Source organism: Aythya ferina (assembly GCF_964211825.1).
Source record: "Aythya ferina genome assembly, chromosome: 6".
In the NCBI taxonomy this organism is placed as follows: Eukaryota; Metazoa; Chordata; class Aves; order Anseriformes; family Anatidae; genus Aythya; species Aythya ferina.
This window is the reverse complement of record NC_140303.1, coordinates 33,454,327-33,472,737: the sequence shown is the minus strand read 5'-3', so window position 1 is coordinate 33,472,737 and position 18,411 is coordinate 33,454,327. Positions and strand designations below refer to the sequence as shown.

General features: G+C 43.5%; 1 protein-coding gene across 1 annotated transcript; it reads right to left on the bottom strand.

Moving 5' to 3' along the window:
• Window positions 1-2,485: 2,485 nt before the first annotated feature.
• Window positions 2,486-11,368, bottom strand: LOC311439159 (5-hydroxytryptamine receptor 5A-like). The gene is made up of 2 exons (XM_084524539.1): window positions 10,536-11,368; window positions 2,486-3,316 (listed from the first exon to the last, which is right to left on the bottom strand). Exons 1-2 carry the CDS (start codon window positions 11,316-11,318, stop codon window positions 2,984-2,986), a joined length of 1,116 nt encoding a protein of 371 aa, XP_084380665.1. The 5' UTR covers window positions 11,319-11,368; the 3' UTR covers window positions 2,486-2,983.
• Window positions 11,369-18,411: the final 7,043 nt, after the last annotated feature.

The window sequence follows — 18,411 nt, the reverse complement described above, 5'->3', positions numbered from 1 at the left end:
TTGATAGCAGTAGACATAAATGATGTCTACAAACTTTGCCCTCTGTAAAATCTGTAATTATTCTTCTAATGTGTACATTGGAGGTAGCATTTCTTCTGATACTTGTGGAGAAATCACGAAGTAGTATAAGAAAATGGGCACTTCTTCTAACAGTCAACTTTGTTCCTCCTCCTGTTCAACATGATGCCTGTCAGGCTAACTACTTGATCATTCTGTCCCCAGACACTTTTACTGTGGAGGAGCAAGTGTACATCATGCTATGAATACTCGTGGGAAGGTGATTTTTGGGAACATTATCCACGATGCTCTAGCACTATAAATATGACAATCCTGCTAAACAGAACCAAACAAATTAATTTTGGATTCCACTAAAATGATGACAGCTATTTTTTCAAAGTAAAAGGCAGTATCAGGAGGTAACTCTTAAGTGGAATTCTCAAAGACAGGAGGATAGTTCTTAAGTGGTTATGTTTTCATTTAAAAATGCTCATTTTCTCATTTGCTGCACTTTATCATCTTCTGAAGCTCTTCTGAAGCTTTTAGCTTTCTGCACAATCTGTGGATTGATTTCAAGAGCACAAAAAACCTGAGACCTTAATTTATGTAGCACTGCAGGGTTCAGAGCCTTGCTGCAGGGTGCAGCAATGAACTTTCTGCTGACCAATAGTCCCACTGAGTTTAAGGAACAGATTCAGTATGGGCAGAGAAAACTGGTGTATTCCAAATGGGCAACTAGTATTTGGGGAAATAAATGACCCAATGTTGGAACACTGTCAAATGATTACTTTTCAGAATAGCTTTTTCTTTTTTTCTTCTATTTGTATATTCACAATCCTGTATCATTTACTGTAATGCACATGAGAGTTGCATTTTCCATATATTCTTTGGTCTGTCTTGAAGCTAAGGGTAACAGCACAGCAGTAATGTCAGATCTGAACTCTAATATGTGAACTGCCAGAAGGAGGAATGCCTCCATGCTTCGTTCTACTTTCCTCTTTTTTTCAATTAGAATAAAGTTCCAAGTTTTAGTAGTGAGAGTAATTAATCACGGAAATAAAGTACCAAGGGAGGTAGAAAATTACGCACTGTTCTAGCTTTTTTAATCAAGGTTGATGACTATCCAAGAGATGCTCCTGCTGCACCAGGTTACTGGGTTTGGTACGTAAATCCGTGGGTGAAACATGGAGCTTACTGTGTGGGTGGTCAGGGGCCGGCAGCACCTGCTCTGCCATCAAACAGGAGGCAGCAGGCTCAGCCTTGACCCTGAGCAGCACAGTTCTCCTACTACCACCCCCCCAACCCAGCTTCTATGTGATTGAAATCCAGGATTTCACATCCTGAATATGTGTTGCTTCTCTTCTAAATATAGACGTGTACAGAGCCAGTGTGGGAAGCTGATTTTAAGAGCTTTCTAAAAGTGCGCTGTAGTGAAATGTTTCTCGTCTCTGGATATGGAGCCAGGTTGCTCTCAGTGGCAGCACGTCACTGTGTAGCAAGTCACTGCTGTCACAGATGCTTGGGTGGGCAGAGCTATCCTGAGAACTCACAGTGAAACTATAAAGCCTAAAATTCACCTCTTAAGGAAGCTAAATGAATTTTTGACAAGGTGGGGAGTTCCAGTGCATGCTCCATCAGTAGCCCTGCTACTATCAGTTCTCAAGCTAGCTGAGACAGCCCTGCTGCATCACCAGCCTTTGCAACAGCATCGGTGCGAGCAGACAAGAATTGCACAGTAATCTTCTGGCCTCATAGTGCTGCCTCAAGTTCCAGATGTCAAGCCATGGTAAAGCCTCCAAACCTTAGTTTGAACACCAGCTATTCCTTTTGCGGACAAAATGAGATTCACAAGGGAAAGGCTTATTTAAGTTGGCAGTTATGAAGATGAGCAGCTATCTAACTTGCTGCTGGGACTCTTGCAGCATAGAGCTGCCATGCTAGAAATATTCAGAAACACTGTCGGCATCCTCCCTCAGGAAAGGGGAGGAAGTAAAACCCATTAGAGCGACAACTATGAAGAGACAGATTGAGCAGTATGCATGGGTATCTGTTTCTCATCCTTTTGTTATTCTTGGGATGGGGAAATTAAATGTTGGGCAAACAACTTAAGGCTTGATTCTAAGTCAGTTAGGATTTTTTTTTGGAGTCACTTGGATCTGATGGCATCAATACCTATCTCACAGGAGGAGAAAGTTGATTAAAAAATGACAAATAGGGGAATTGACGTGGTTAGGGTGATGAGTACAACACTTACAGTGCAAGGACTCCAGACAGGGCAGTGCAGACATTTCTAGTTTGTCACCTACCCCTGAACAGCATTACACTTGGCCCTAAACCTTCATGTAACCCCAGGGGACATAACTGACCTTTACTTCGTCAGGACTTCCAGCTGAGAGCTGCTGCTTGCAAGAGAACACAGCCCTTCAGTTATGCTAGGGTGTGGTTTGGGGCTGCTTAGTCACCCCTCTTAATTTCATATAGACTAAGCTTTGGGTTGAACGCAGCGTATTTATTCCCTCCTTTCCAAACAAATCTCAAGAACGAAGCCAGCATCCTGCCCGCATCTCCAACGTTTCAGTGTTGCTCCCTTCACAGTCCCCTCAGTGCCTTTGCTAAGATGAGCAGGCTGCAGGACGGCTCCTGTGTTTGCCTGGCTGGGATCACTCTGGTTGGCTTTGACAGTCACGGTATTAGACACAACCAGCGCTCTGCTTGCAGACTTGAGCCCACATTGCTTCAAAGAAAAGAAGGGAGATGTTCACTGCTTCTTTCTTTGCCAAGCCCTGGGGCAGCATATATGTATTTCCAAATGGGAACTGCAAACTGTCGGTAGGTTTCTATCCAACAATCTTCCAGCTTCTTCACTGTTGCTAAATCCCCTTAAGTAGCTCTTGTGCTTGAAAACTGCATCTATCACAGGCACATCTCCTTCGAGAAATCTCTGCATTATGCAATAAAGGAATCATTTTCTCCTCCGTGTCCCCTTTTATCTCTGCTTTACAAAAAGGTTCTTGAAGGCATTGTTGTAATTTTTGTTAAATGCTGTATAAATGAGAGGATTAAAGAAAGAATTGGAGTAGCCAAGCCAAAGAAAGATGCTTTTCCAGACGGGTGGGATGTTGCAGGAACAGAGGGGACTTATTAATTCTGTGGTGAAGAAAGGGATCCAGCACAGCACAAAAACTCCAATTAAGATGCCAACCATCAAAGCTGCCTTTTTCTCTTTCTGTTCCCTCCATGTTTCTCCATCTGTCTGGAAAGTGATAGCTGCATGACGAGCTGTAAACACCATCTGTGGTTCTTGCGAAGCTTCCTTCACCTCAAAACAAAAGCAAACACGGATTCTTACCAAGACGATTTGTTTGAGCGAAGTATTATTTTTAAATGACAGTACGACATCTGTGCACCTACCACAAAAGGCCGCAACTCATTCCTTCCACGTTAAAAGAAAGAAAATATCCCCGAGTGCCAAAAGTACCAGACTTCTCATTATGTTGGAAAAGCTGCTGAGAGTGACTGACAAACCAAGGTCAGCAAGGAGTCACCGATGCTGCGTGTGTTGCAGACGTTATTTTGCAGTTTATCTTACTGGATGCCTCGATACCTACTGGGAAATCAAGTTGTTAAGGTCGCCTAACAAAGGGAAGTACCTTCTGCAGAGCCCTAAACCAGGCTGTCCTGTGGTGTTACGTGATCTTTAGGGTTTCTCAGGCCTGAACTGTAAATGAATTTCATTCCATGGTTTGTATCAACTACAAGATAAACTCATTTTCTTCAACTTAATTGCCTGGAGGCAGAGCTCAAAACCCCATCCCTGGGGGGTGCTGGAGCATGGCAACACCACTTACTTGTTCTTCAGAAGGAACAGAGCACACACAAAAAAAATCTGTCCATGCTCCAGCTCCCCCTGAAGTACAGAAGAGAGGGGAAACGTCAGCTCTGCCGGCTGCCTCCTGCCTCCTCCTCTCTCATTAAGGTCCAGACACCGTCTGTGCAGTGAGCCCGGCACAGAGCTCCAAGGGGTGGTGGGACTGGCCATCAGCTTCTGAGCACAGGTGACCAGCATGCAGGAGCCTGCCCAGAAAATGGAACTGACGGTACACAGACCATCTGTGCGCCTGTGAGCTCAAAGCTCTTCTGGGCACTACAGTTGTAAGGACAGAGCAATACCATGAACAGTTCAAGGATGCAACGTGAGGCCCCAGAAGTTACCTACATGCCCATAACTCATGGGAATGGCAAGAACTTCACCCAGCTCCAAAGGTGGCCCCGTGTTCAATCAGCACAGGCTGCCTCTGTGCAAGCTCCGTAAGGGCTGGAGGGCTGCTATTAGCATGGGCAGAGTGACTCGGAGGGGGAAGCGCTGGCGAGGGCTGGGCAATCACTCTTCAAGATGGATATCCCTGTCGTCGCCCTCCGACACGAGACGTGGCTACAGAATGCAAGAGCGGCAGATTATGGGCACAGGCAAATAATGGAAGGAAATGAAAATCACATCTGTCCTGACAATTAAAATGGGACACCCCTCACATAGCAACGATCACATCGTTTGTCTGCAGAAGGACTTGCTCCGCACATCTTTAATCACGCTCTGTAAAAAGGGATGGATGGATGACAGCAGGGCAGATTTGTGACAAGCAGCCCTGAAAGGATCACCTCTTAGCCCTGAGAAACAGCTGCAGAGCTACGCTGCTTGGGGAGAGCCACACAAAGGACCATGTTGCTAGCACAGGGCATGGTTTGGTACCATATTTAACCTTCAACCCTTACTCAGAAGACAGAGTTCACAGCATCCCATCATCAAACCAAAGCCTTTTCTTCTTGGTACTTCAGATTTTAGAAGGTTTGTGGCTGAACTGCGGAGTTTACTAGCAGAGGTTTGTCTATCCCTTAATTTAATTTGGGAGAAATTTGATTTAACTTATTTTATTATACTCTGATCCAGCTCCTACTGAAACAGATGAATTTCTGCAAGCTCCTCTGCTTGTTAGATCAGATATCTGGATACTAAACAGCAAGTGAAAACAGATCATGGTATTTTTTGTAAATTACAGGACAGCAGTTTCCTTATATTTACATAATTTCAACTTTTTCTGTTTTCATAGGTACATTTTCAGTTTTTATTTATTTATTTTTTAACTAGTTCTGCTTGGGACTTTGGAATAATGTTGCAATCGAGCAGTCTGTTGCCTTAGGAAAAAGAATGGGCTCTCTCATAGAGCCTTCTGTTAAATAAGTAAATCGGGTAAATATCCCTGGCAGGCTGGAGATATATTGCCTCAATCTTCCGTAAGAAATCTTTTGAAAGGATTTAATAACACAAAATGTTACTGAAAATGTAACGAGCATCCCTGCTCAGTGAGGCCCTTCAGCCAGTGCCTGCAACAGGAATTACATGTTTGAATCCTGGAGGCTACAGAAAGCTCACCTCTGTGTGCCTGTTGCAAAGTGGGAAAATCCCAGCCTTTCACAATCATTTCAAGTCTTTTGGTTTTTATTGCTATCTGTCTGATGTGCTGCAGACCTGACTCATCTTCCTGTCCCGGTTGGTGCAAGCTTCTCCTCGCTGCAAGTCCCAGTCCCCAGGAGCGTGTTGTCTAGGCTGTTTGCTATAAGCCAACCCACGCAGAGTACGTGGAAGGTAAAGCAGTCTGCTGTAGGCAAACGCTGTTGCGGTACACAGAGCTGGCAGGGGAACCACACTAAAGGATCCCCTTCATGCAGGCATAGGATAATCCATTGCAATTTGGCATTGCCTGAACAAGGGCACAGGCTACAGAAATTATGTAGCTGCTTTTCAGCCTTGCCAGTTGTTTCCTGAACAAAACACAGCTCTGACTACAGCAAATCTGCGGTTTCCAGTGCCAATCCTGGAGGCTTTGCATGACTCCAATTCCTCCAATTTTAAGTCGCAGTACTTGACCATTATCTCTGTGCCATATGGAACAGAGGGAAAGCCCAATATAAAATCTTTCACCCCATTTTGGGCCTATTGATGATCAGTAGCTAACATGCTGTGGCAGGGGAACAGGTTGCCACAGCGTACATCTTAGTTCATAGCAAGGATGTCTCTCGGATGTGAGCACCTCTGCAGGGTGCTGAGCACCCCTCTCACTCAGCAGCTGGCAGCCAGCTATGCCTTGGGCACAGGCTTCCTCCCCTCCACCCAGACTCCGCTCCCACAGCTGCGAGTCAGGAAAAATAGCTGGCATGAAAGCACTGCTGCTCTGAGGCCAGAATTAGCTTCTGAGTTTGTGAAATCAGCTATTTCCAGGACAACAGGCTCTAAGAAGCGAAGAGAGGGCCACTTTCCAGTGAGTGCCATAAAGAGATTTCAAGGAAGGAAATGAGCTCTTGAGTACACGTTCTCCTTCTACACTAAAGACACAAAGGAATCGTGGCCAAAAGGATGTTGGTTTGGGTTTCAGAATTCATTCTGCACATTCATCAGCAGCTCCAGCTCGGTGCCACTGCTGGTGTTTGTCCCTCACTGCAGCTCAATGGGCACATGCAGCTCTCTGCGAAAACACACAGTCAGTTCCTGTGTTCCCAGCAGTGTTGTAAAGAACACGCCACCAAGGAGCTTCTGGGGAAATCTCTTGATTTAAGATGTTCCTTATAGCTTTAATGACTGTTATTACTGGTCCTTCGTGGCAGGTACCATGTGTGTTTGTACTGCACTTTGAGGGTCTGCAAGAACCTCTGATTTAAACAACAGTAAAGAATCCTTTTGGAACTTCAGAACCACCGTGATGGTCCCGATATACACCAATTAAGTCTAGTTTATTACCACAAATTCAGAGTTTTGCCTGTTTTGGGGTGGTTCAGCACAGAACAAGATATTACTGCCTCAGCGCAGCTTTGGTGTACTTCTTGCTCTTTGAACAAGAGCACGAGAAACTACAATGCACAACAAAAGATCAAAACACAAGAATGTGTACACTTTTTTGGATGCTCCACCAATATTATAAATAGCACATTTGATAGGGAGAAGAATGCCTGCTTTCTCTCATGGGATTTTTTTTCTGCCATCAGGCAGGAATAGCTGTGTGTCTCCCAGGAAAATCCCACCTACTCCACTTTGCTTCCTGCCTCATCTTTTTCCTACCAGACATCTGCCACACCTCTTCTGCAAAGCTCCTCTTGTTTTCTGTCCCCTCTCTCCTGCTTGTACAGACAGAGGCAGAAATAAGAAACTGATGTCCTGTGACACCCTCAGGACATCACCTTCTCTCACTCCTGCATTGTCCTGACCGTCTCCGTGGGCTGCAGTGGCTGGACTGGCCAGGGTGCAGAACAATGCTGCAGCTCCTCGAGCACCAGGACCTCACTCACATCCCAACAAAGCAGTGGGAATGACTCCTGCAAAATTGATAAGCTTTGGGAAGACAACAACAACAACACATCGCCAGAACTTAATTTCTAACTCCTTACACTGAAATTTAATCCTGACCCTGTAATTTTTACATTTAAGCAATGCTGCCTGACTTGCAGATTCTGCTGTCCTTTTTTTTTTTTTGCAAAACTGATGCTACAGGTGACTCAATTGATTTGAAAGGGCATTATCCAGCAGCTTCTGCTGTCTTTCAAGTTGTCTCATTTATTTCAATTGGACTGTTTACAGGGAGAATTATTACCAACTGTCAACCAGGTAGGACAGAGTGTAGCTGTCAGTGACAGCGTGTCACTGCTTTTTTCACACAAGGTTCATTCATATCAGTATTGACTGCAGAATTCACTTTAATTCATTTTAAGGAATTTCATAAGTAAACAAATAGTTATGAAAGCACCAGCCCACTTTAGCTCCCAATTTGATTGTTTCAAGAAAAATTAGAGAAAAAAGTTCTCGTTTTCAAAGGGGGAAGAGCATAGCACTATACTATATTGTATTAAAACTAGAAGCACCTCAGCTGCCTCATGTCCATCTCCCTCATTTTTTTCCAAATACTTTCTAAAGTGTTTTTTTGAAAACTCAGGTAAAATTTTAACCACAAAATGACTCAAAATAGCTATTTTGTAAGAGCACAGAAACATACCCTTGGTATGCCCCCCTCAGCTTGGAGAGGATCGTCCCCTCTCTGCGTGCTTATATCCATGTACAAACCACTTCAGCACCTGGCTCTGTTGGCAGAAAAGCAGTGTCTAAAAACGTCCCTGTATTTTCGTAATATTTTATTCAGAAAAAGAATGGTGACAGACAGGAGAGAGCATAGAGACATTAGGGGAGAAATAAATGGAAAAATAAAGTAAGCTGTTGGGCAATACAGGGGAAATGGAACAGAATTAGTCCCATCGGAGAGAGGGCAAGGGCTGATGCTGACAGCCAAATCACTCCCAGATATGGAGAGGCAAAGCCAGATCCCCTCACTAGGTTTGCACTTCCCCTGGAAGTGTTATCTTTTTTACCACATTAAAAAATATACATATTTTATTTTATTTTATTTTTATTTTTCAAAGGAACAGTAGTGAAGTATCTTAAGATTCTTTTCCAGAATTCCCTGGGGAACTACTATTGTTCAGTGGGCATGACAGACCCTACTCCTATGTGCTTAAATGGGATTGGGATAAAAATCAGTAAGTCTCAGCCTCTTACCTTAGAAAGGAAACCGAGAAGAAATGCATCCTGAATGCCAGCTCCCTCAATCCAAGGTTAATTTAATGAACGTGTGCAGCAGGGTGTCAGAGTAAAGATTTGCATGTGCATCACAAGTCTTTTTATTTAAGTCAGCAAACGAAGCTGATGGGACGATGGGGAAGGTCGGCAGTATACACCAACTGCACATTCAAGAAGCACTCTTAGAAAAGAACTAAATGTCAATCACTGCAAATATAAGATGAAGAATTGCTGGCTTGAGCACTTGCTGAGATTGTAATAATAGCTATACTGGCAAACGCCTCAAAAATGGGTATTCAGCTCCCACTGACAGGAGCACTTTTGTCAGCACAGCTTCAACCAGCTCTCAGACACTTGCTGAAAACAGCACTTACCTGCCAGCCAAGCTGGGCCACGCACAGGCCTTTGCTGACAGCGCTGTGACAATTAGGAGCCAGACTTTTCCGTGGTAAAACTGCCTTGCCAACAAAGTGCCTACATTGAGACTAAAACTTGAGCAATAATGTCTCAGTCCAATTAACTTTCCGTACTTTTAGATTACCATTAGTCCCATATGAGCATGTGTGTGTGTAAAACAGAGCATGTAAAAACCCTACAAATACTTAGTTAGCTTTTGTGTTTGGAAAGATTGTAGATTAACTCCAAGCAATACATTCATCACACTTTGAACAACCTGGAAAAAAATGTGGTGCAAACAAGAGGATGGGGGCTGTAGGAAAAGAAAGGATGCCACTAGAAGAGATGTTCCATCTTTTCTAACAATTTTTCTGTGTTTGTATAGAAGACAGCTTCAAAAATCAATTCATATTATAAACATCTTCAAGACATCAGGACACAAATATGCAAGTATGACCACATATAACTGCCAGGGCTGTCATCTCTTGCTAGAAACCCCAGACTTTTATTTATGACCATAATAACATGTTGCCTACCATGACTCAAAATCAAATTTAGAGGGATTTAGTGGATGAGTGAGGATTGGCCCCACCTGAATAGAAAATGCTCCATGTCTCATTATATAGATCTAACAGCCACATACTCATCTTTTGTTATTGGGAGAGGACTGGACTTTGTAAGTACAACATGCAAACACAAAAACATACCACAACAAATCAGTTCCACAGTTCAGAATGAGAGTATGGGTATGTGACAAAGTGAAGAGCTCACAGTGAGCATTGCTGAGCACACTTGGCATGGGTGACAACATCACCACACAAAAACCCTGACTTAATGGGACACAAGGGGCCTTCCTCCATCCTTCCTCAGGGATGCAGCTTTCCCTTCAGTTAGTCATATCCCTGAAACAAACGAGACCTCCCACAGGTCTAGGGCTTTGCAGGATTACCAGGAACACCCTGCTCTGGTACTATGCAGCGAGCACTACGTTCCCACTATACAAGGTAAAATAACCCAAGTATATTTGTGTTGAATATAATCTGCTTACTAAAATCCCTTCAGATACTGACAGATCCTGCAGAGATCCTACATAAAGTCTGTACTGGCAGAAAAATGTGCATGCATTTATTCTGTATGTGACCTAAGGATTTGTTTATGTCTTTGTTTACCCTGACTACACTGTAAAGAGATAAAGAGAAAAACAAAACAATAAGGAATGGAAAATTCATACTAAAGGGACAATTTTTAAACGGGTCTCAAGACTTGCAGTGAATGCACCTGTCACATATTCTCACAACACATGTAAAAAAAAAAAAAAAAGAATAAAACTCTTGGAGCAGAGTAGCACTTTTTGACTGGCTAATTACAGCTCAGGTCCAGACCATAACTGAGCTAAATTCATGACAGCCCTGGGGGACATCTCAGTCCTCTCGCTGTGCTGAAACCGTGGATGGGTGCAGAGGTGAAGCAGGGGCACAGGCAGCAGGAGGAGGCAGTGCAGGGTCTCCTCCCCATCCCTCACCCTTACCTGGGCAGCCTCAGGGAGGGGCACCACGGCGTTCCTCTTGCGGCCCCCGATGCGGAACTTGGCCGCCTTGTAGATCTTCCAGTAGACGAAGAGGACCACGCAGAGGGGCAGGTAGAAAGCCCCGCCGGTGGAGACGATGGTGTAGGAGGGCTCCTGGCTGACCTGGCAGCGCTCCTGCTCGGGGCTGTAGCTCTCCCCCCAGCCAAAGAGGGGGGCGAGGGAGATGGCAGCTGAGAGCGCCCAGGTGAGCACGATCATGACGTTGGAGATGCGGCGGCGAGTGAGCAGCGTGTACTCCAGGTGTCGGGTGATGGACCAGTAGCGGTCCAGGGCGATGGCGGTCACGTTCCAGATGCTGGCCGTGCAGCACAGCACGTCGAAGCAGACCCACACAAGGCACAGCTCCCGGCCCAGCCGCCACCGCCGCCCGGCCGACAGCTCCTTCACCAAGCTCAGCGGCATCACCAGGGCCGCGACCAGCACGTCCGACACCGCCGTGGAGGCCACGAGGTTGTGGGGCACCCGGTGGAAAGCCTTCACCCGCAGGATGGTCGCCAGCACCAGCAGGTTCCAGAGGAAGGTGGCGATGGTCAGGAGCACCAGCAAGGTCAGGATGAGGACGGTGAAGATGGAGAAGGGCTCCCGGCCCCTCCACGAGCTGCCACCCACCAGCGCGGAGGCAGCTGAGGAGGCGTTAGCGTCCATGTTGGACGACGAGGCGTTGGCGCCCATGTTGGCTTGACACTGGCCCCGGGGGGCGCAGGGACTCAGGGACTCCGCCATACCCAGGCTTTCAGCCCTTCCCTGCCCTCCTCTTCCCTCCCAGCACCTCTCTCCCCCTTCCCAGCGCCGGCTCTCCCCTCAGCGGTCCCCCTCCGGGTGCTGTCGCCCCCCCGCAACCCGCCGCCGACAGCAGCACCGGGCACCCGCGGCCGCCCGCTCCCTCGGCTCCCCGCTCCCATAGCGGGCAGCTCCGCTACGGCCGGCGGGGCTCAGCGGGGCCGCGGCGAGGGGCAGGCACGGGGAGGCGGCACCGCAGCTCCCGTCCCGCCCCAGAGGCCGCCCCAGAGGCCGCCCCGGGGCCCGGAGGCGCCGCCTTCGCCGGTTTTTAAGCGGAGCCGCCCGCCCGCTTCTCCCCGCAGCCCCCTCAGGCGGTCGGGGTCTCTCCACAGCCCCGCCCGCCATGTTCTCCTCGGCGCCCCCACCGGGCAGGCTGGTGCCGGTTTCGGTGCTGAACCCGAGTTATTTCTAGGCTGCGGCACCTAAACAAGATTTTTTTTCAAAGGGACTGGGGAACATCTCCCGTTTTCCTGCCTCGCAGCAAGTTCAGGGCACGATTTCTTCACGAAGGGCGCGCACCCAGCCTCCAAAAGCGTGCCCTTCTCCCGGCAGTTTTGAGGAACTACCCTCAAAATTGCTGTGTTTCAAGAATAACTTTAAGCCTGTTCTGCAGCATCTTTTAAAGTCCGTAATGGACGTTAAGAGGGTGATATGCATCAAGGAGTGATGGCAATGAGCTTCGCTACTTCCCGAGTGAAAAATAGTGACAACTGGTGTGACAGGATCACGTGCCAACTTGGGTATATTAAATTTAACGCTGTGATTGAGGCATTGTATTTCAGGTTTTTGTGAGGGATGCTATATTCCAGCTTGCTTTCTCTCTTAGGGTCCTTTACAACCCATAACTGGCCTTGCCACCCTGTATCCACATAGTCTGTGGCCAGGATGATTTCAGTGGAAGTTACTGGGTGAAACATAGCCTCTTTTCCAGTCACCAAGTTACTCAGTGCTGTCAAGAGCTCTCCAAAGGTATCTGAAGTTTTTCCCAGCCGAAACAAGCAAACAGGATGAGAGAAGGTCAGTGAAGTTTGTTTCCTTGCACATAGGAGACACAGACACTATAATCATGGGCTGCAGCAGGACGCTGGGACTGGGAGAGTTGTTAGCTCCTATCTGGGGTAGAGAAGGAATATTTTCTGGGTCAGCGCTATGAATAGTCCTGTCTAAATGAACGCTGCTGAAATCAGTGTTCTCCCCTTGCAGTCACTCTCACTGACAAAACAAGACTGTCTGACAGAAGAGAAACCTCTCCCAGCACCACAGTTATCCACAGCAAGCAGGGTCTAGCTTGGCTTGCTCAGGATGCCCAGCCTTGAAAGTTGGTGCAACAATGAAAAATTACAGAAATGAAAGACAATGACTGTAATCAGAAAAAACAGGCTGATTTGTTTTGTTAATTTCTGGGTCCATTTCATTTTGCCAGATGAACAACAAAAAAGCAAGCAAATTCTTTCCCAGGTTCTTCATGTAGACATGGATTTAGTTGGTCTTTCCTTTAGTAATTCTAGCAAATGTTCTAATGTAAGCCAGCAGCAAAGAGAAAACTATCTGCACTATTTAACAGCTTTTATAATTAGGAGAAAAGGACTTCTGTGTGCTAAATATCTAATTTTGCTACCTGAATTTGCCCCTCTATCCAATAAGCAGAATCTGACAGAGCTTCTCAAAGAAAGCTGTTTACACTACTGCTGCAAGTAAAGCCTAGAGCAGCACCTGGAACAATTAAATACTGGTGAAAATTTGTCAGGGTTGGCAGACAGCTTCACAGCTACCTTCCCATGCTTTGTCTTTATATTGTTCCTTTGTAATTTGTGTCTCTTTTTGTTAATTAATGCTGCTTTTAAAATGCCAGCTGAATAATTATCAGACAACATGTTATTCCTTTTTAAAAGACACTCAGACCTAAAAGCAATAAGGTAAACAAGCAGATAAAAAGGTCTTTTAAATTCTGAATTTTTCAACAATTGCCAGACCAACTCTATGAACTTAATAAAGGAATTTATGAGTCTTATCACAGCTTGAATGACTCAGCTATTAAAGAAAGAGTGAAAACAAGCAAACTCAGGCTAGCTGTGGTAAGTTTAATGTTTGGGGGCCCAAATAGACAAAGATATGATTTTATGTCAGTTCCTGTGCCTGCAGGAAATGAAGTTGTCTTTTTCTTATGTTACTTAATGTGTGGTCTGTGGCCACCGTTAAAGCAGATCAGGTGATTTCAAAATCTTTCATAGAAGCCATTTCTCACCCTCCTCTACTGCTATTATACATGTAGGTCATCTGCCACAAATGAATAGTCACTTTCCAGTCCACACATCAAATTCATTGAAATCTCCCACTTTTTCTTTCAACTTGGCTGAAATAATCTAGTCCTATAATATGGAGGCTTGAAGAAAGTCTCAAAAGGATTTATTTTTTCTTGATAATTACCCCACTGCTGTCTTGTCCTGTGAATGCAAAGGCTTAGCATTCCTCAAAGATTGCTATGGCAACACATTGCAGTGTCTCAGGAACAGGGTATACTTTGAGAAAGAGAAGGGGGAATTTTAAAAAATGAAGAGGCTACAGGTATTCAGGTATTGTAAATAACAGAAAAGAAAGTAAATGTTATATAAAAGAGGAAGAATAAAAAAAAGAAGGAAAAAAATCAAGCTCTAAAACTGATAGCCTTCTACTGAAAGTATAGGACCATCTACTTTAGTTTTCTGTACAGTTGCAGCATTACAAGTTGCTATCATGTCAAAGTGCAATGTGCAATGAAAACAATGAATATTCTTTGTTTCATTCACTGAAACTTTTCAGCGACTGGTACTTTTCAGAAGCCACAGCCTGCGCTTTCATAGTTTTTTCTCTCAGCCAAGAGTGGTAGTGTGTAGGCTCAGAAGATATCTTATATTACCAACTGTTTCATTGTTCTTAAATAAGCGAATAAATATGCAGCTAAAGAGTTGGAGCTAGATAATGAAGCTAAGAGTAAATACAAAATATCTTTCCATCTGAATGTTTGGAGCTTTGTGGGCTGAGAAGTTTAAGGGATACAAAACACAAAAAGGTGGAAAATAGTGATCTGTTTATAGTAGAAATACTTTACGTCTTCCTTTGCAACTTTTCTCATCTTTCCCTGGTTTCCTGAGAATCGCTTAGAGAGGAAAGGACTTGTGGCTGAGGTGAGCAAAATAACAAGTTACAAAATTTTTCCCAGTCCTTATCACTTTACCAAATACCATCTGCAAAATTGACACTTATGATTGCTGATATTGAAATGAATCTTGTCTGATAAATTTTTTTCATAATTATTTTTTTTCTGTCTGTTTGAGTGTTCTTCACATAGCTTAATCCTCTCTGCACCCTCATAATTCCTGTCTAAGATCCCTTTGGTACAGTTGTACTAAAGAAAACTGACTTCATTATAGAAAATTCTCTGTTTTCTAGCACTTTTAAGGACACTGTACTGCTTAAGAACAGATTTGGAGGATGATGATTCATCCAGATAACAGAATTTCAATTTATATGAGCTGATGAGCCAGTTTTCATATTCCTGTTTGCTGTATTTTTGTAGCAAATATATAAGTTCTAAATATAGTTTACATTTTTTCAAAAGTTTGCATTTATCTGTTAGAAATAGAAGCAGATTATTTTTAGACTGTTTTAAAGGGATTACACTGAACTTTACTGTTTTGACTCATTTTCTTATTTAGATACAACGGTCCTGTAAGAGCTTCTAGCAGATGCAGTTTTATTCTGGCCTGCGTTTTCTCTTGGTTCTTTAATAGAAAACCAGCCTCCTTCATAAAGCACTCTTCAGAAAACTCAACTATAAAAATCCTACAATAATTGATAAAGATCAAAAAAAATTGGAAAAACAACTCCCTAATAGTCCTTTGATAGCCGGTTCCAAATTTGTATGATAGAAAACATGATAAAGGGAATCCAAATGTCACATAAATGCTAGATAGTATTGATTTTCTCAGTAATAATGTCTAAATCTTAGAATAATTTCCATTTAAATATCACTTTTATGAAACCTAAAAGGATGCAAGCCACTAAGTACAAGGTTTTTAAACATGAAGACTATTCTGCAGAAATCTGTATACCTGCATGAAGTAAGTTTGCCATAGGGGAGTGTGCATGTATATTCTTGTGACAGACCATGAATCCTATCACAGATAAAGCCAACACGTGAATGTGAAGGAGATTATATAGTAGCAGATTAGCTGACATTACGCTTTCCACCTGTTATAACAACCACACTAAAAACAAACAAACAAAACACCCCACCCCACCAAGCCAAAAAAACCTCTCAACTAATGATCTATGATTAAATCTAATTTGCTTGCCCTTGACTGTTGGCTCCAGCAAGAATATTTTGCTGTTATTTTGGTCAAGTAGAAGACATGGACTTTCCATTTGTGGATGTTTTTAAGTGTCAGGTTTAAAGTTATTTCAGACCCATCCATTGATTTCTATTTTAATTGGTGTCTGAGAAAGTCAAGGTGCCCCAATGCCTTTTTGATTCTTATTCTGACAAACTCCAAACCTGTGTTGAAAATCTTTCCATATTTGCTTTGCCTTAAGTTTTTAATTATCCCTCATAGCAAAACAAAAGGGCCTCCGAATGGTGATGTAAGAAGTCCTGGGCTCCCTCCTCTTCAGCTTCTGAGTGCACTGAGAGCAGAAGGAGCAGCCGTCACTGGTGGTGGGGATGCAGAGCAGGCAGACATTTGCCAGCAGGGACCAGTTAAGCTAGTCAGCCTGTTTTCCCGTACAGAAAGGCTTTTATTAATTAGAAATGACAATGTATCAAGAACACTTATCAATAAGGAAGACTCACTAGCTCCTACAAATGCAGATGGTCTGTTAACCCCTATGAGTGAACATATAGTTTTAGTTGTGCAGAGTAACGCATTTAATATATTCCTGTGACTCAACATTCAATGGCAATTGCAACCACTCTCAAAAGAGCCCAGAAAGTGCTGCACAGCTAAACTTCTTCAGATGACAGCAAAAATAAAGAGCTGTTCCAAAAAAGTTATACACGATTGTGCAGGGGCTACAATTTTCTTCTTTTTTAATTCTGACCAAGGGGGAAAAATAGCAGACAATTACATTTTTCAGTGTTGTAGCTTACAAAAGTGTTTGGGAAGATAAACTGCTATTGTAGAGCAGGCTCAGATATTTTTTGAAGGGTGAATGCAGTTCTTAAGCTGGATGACACTGATATAACAAAGTGGGTGCGTGTCTAGACAGCACCCTGAATTTCCATTTGTCTTCCCTTCTTTTAATGGCATCCATCCTCTAACTCTTCTCACAACTCCATATCAAAAGTTTATTATGGTGGCTAAGAGAAAAAAAAGTAATCTCTTCTCCACGTGGCTGTGCAATAAAGAGATATGACACAAGCAACATTATAGTATTTATGACTTTGATGCAAGCCAGCAAATTTTTTAGAAGCAAAGAGCATTTCAGTTCAAGAGGTTGGATTGCTATTGTCACAACTCAACATTTTCTATAAATCTAGAGCAAACAAAAGCATTGGGAACAGTTGCATGAATTCTCCTGTCAAGCTAAGAACCTAAAATACTGGAGAAGCAAGCTAGTAGAGAGAAGTCAAGAGTAGAGACAAATTTTATTCCGCATACCTAGCCAGCTGATTCTAGGCTTCTTTCAGCATTGTTATTTTAGTTTTGGGGAAAAAAAAAAGGCAAACAAAAAATTTTTCAAGAACTAATAATATGCTATTTATAACATTCAAAAATGTTATTTTTGAAACAGGTATGGTCTTAACTTTTTATCTGTCTCATGAGAGCTTGCTTAACTTTAGCCTTACATTACTTGCTTGAAAGCCAATCATTAGGATATCTAAACCATGGGTAGCTCTTACACTTGAAACAGTAAGGCCAATTACTGCCAAGATGTAAACACATTTCTTATTTACAGCAAGTAGGTACCCAGTTCATGTATTCTTGCTCTATGCTATCAATAAACATGCCCTCTGCATACAACATTCACCCTGAAAAATTTGATGGCAACATTTTCAGTCTGGTTTTGTGCTTGTCTGTAGCTTGGCAGCATTACGGCATAGAAAACTTGTATTGTGACAAGATTTTTCATGATTATGAGCAGTAGCTTGGCAATGGAATTCTCCTTTATGGGCTTGTTCTGGGAACTGTCAAAAAAAATCTTCCACTTCAAGCAGGACAGTTTTGATCACCCCTTTAAGTGGTTTAAAGAGTCCAATTTCTTTGTCAAGGTTCTCAGAGAAAGAAGGCAATTTCTCAAGGCATACAATATTAGTCCCCAACCTATCAGTCATTGTTATGAGACAAGCCTTGAGAGTCTGATGGCTAAGGTCTATTAACTGCTCACAAGATTGATAACAGGCTAAGTTGCAAAGGAAACGGTAGATTTCCAATCAGTTTGACAATCTTTTAAACTTCTTGCAATACCATAGCAGAACAGATGTTGCCTGATACACAGATATTTCATCAGAAACTCTTTTTCATTTATGATTCCTTAAACAAAGTGAAAGGCAACTGCGCATTTGCACAAGCCAGGAAGCTGAAGCTCTTCTCTTTCCATACTAACTAGGTCTCAGCTGAGGAATTTTTCACCTGCTTAATTGGGAAATAACTGTGTGCAACAGCCGACTACATAGTTGCTTCAGTCTGTGCAGCTATTACACATTCGAAATGCATAAATAAAGAAAATTAATGTTGTTTCTTTAGGGTAAGCTAGAGCAATACCATTTAGTATTTTCATCTCCCAGTTGAGGTTATTTCAAAGATTCCTACAAAGCAAAAATACCTGGGAGGAGTTGGACAATGTTGTGTAAAACCTCTACTTTTAATGTCAGACTTCAGAAACTGACAGTACCTCAACTCTTCCAAAGAAAAAGGTAGGTGGAGCTAGAAGTTGTCTAGCTGCCTGGAAAGCAGACAGCCTTCTGCCCCCGGAACGAGTAGGAATGTCAGAAAAAAGCAGTTCTCTGCACAGCAGATTTTTGCGTACATCGAGAAGCGGCAGGAATGCTGACGTGCTT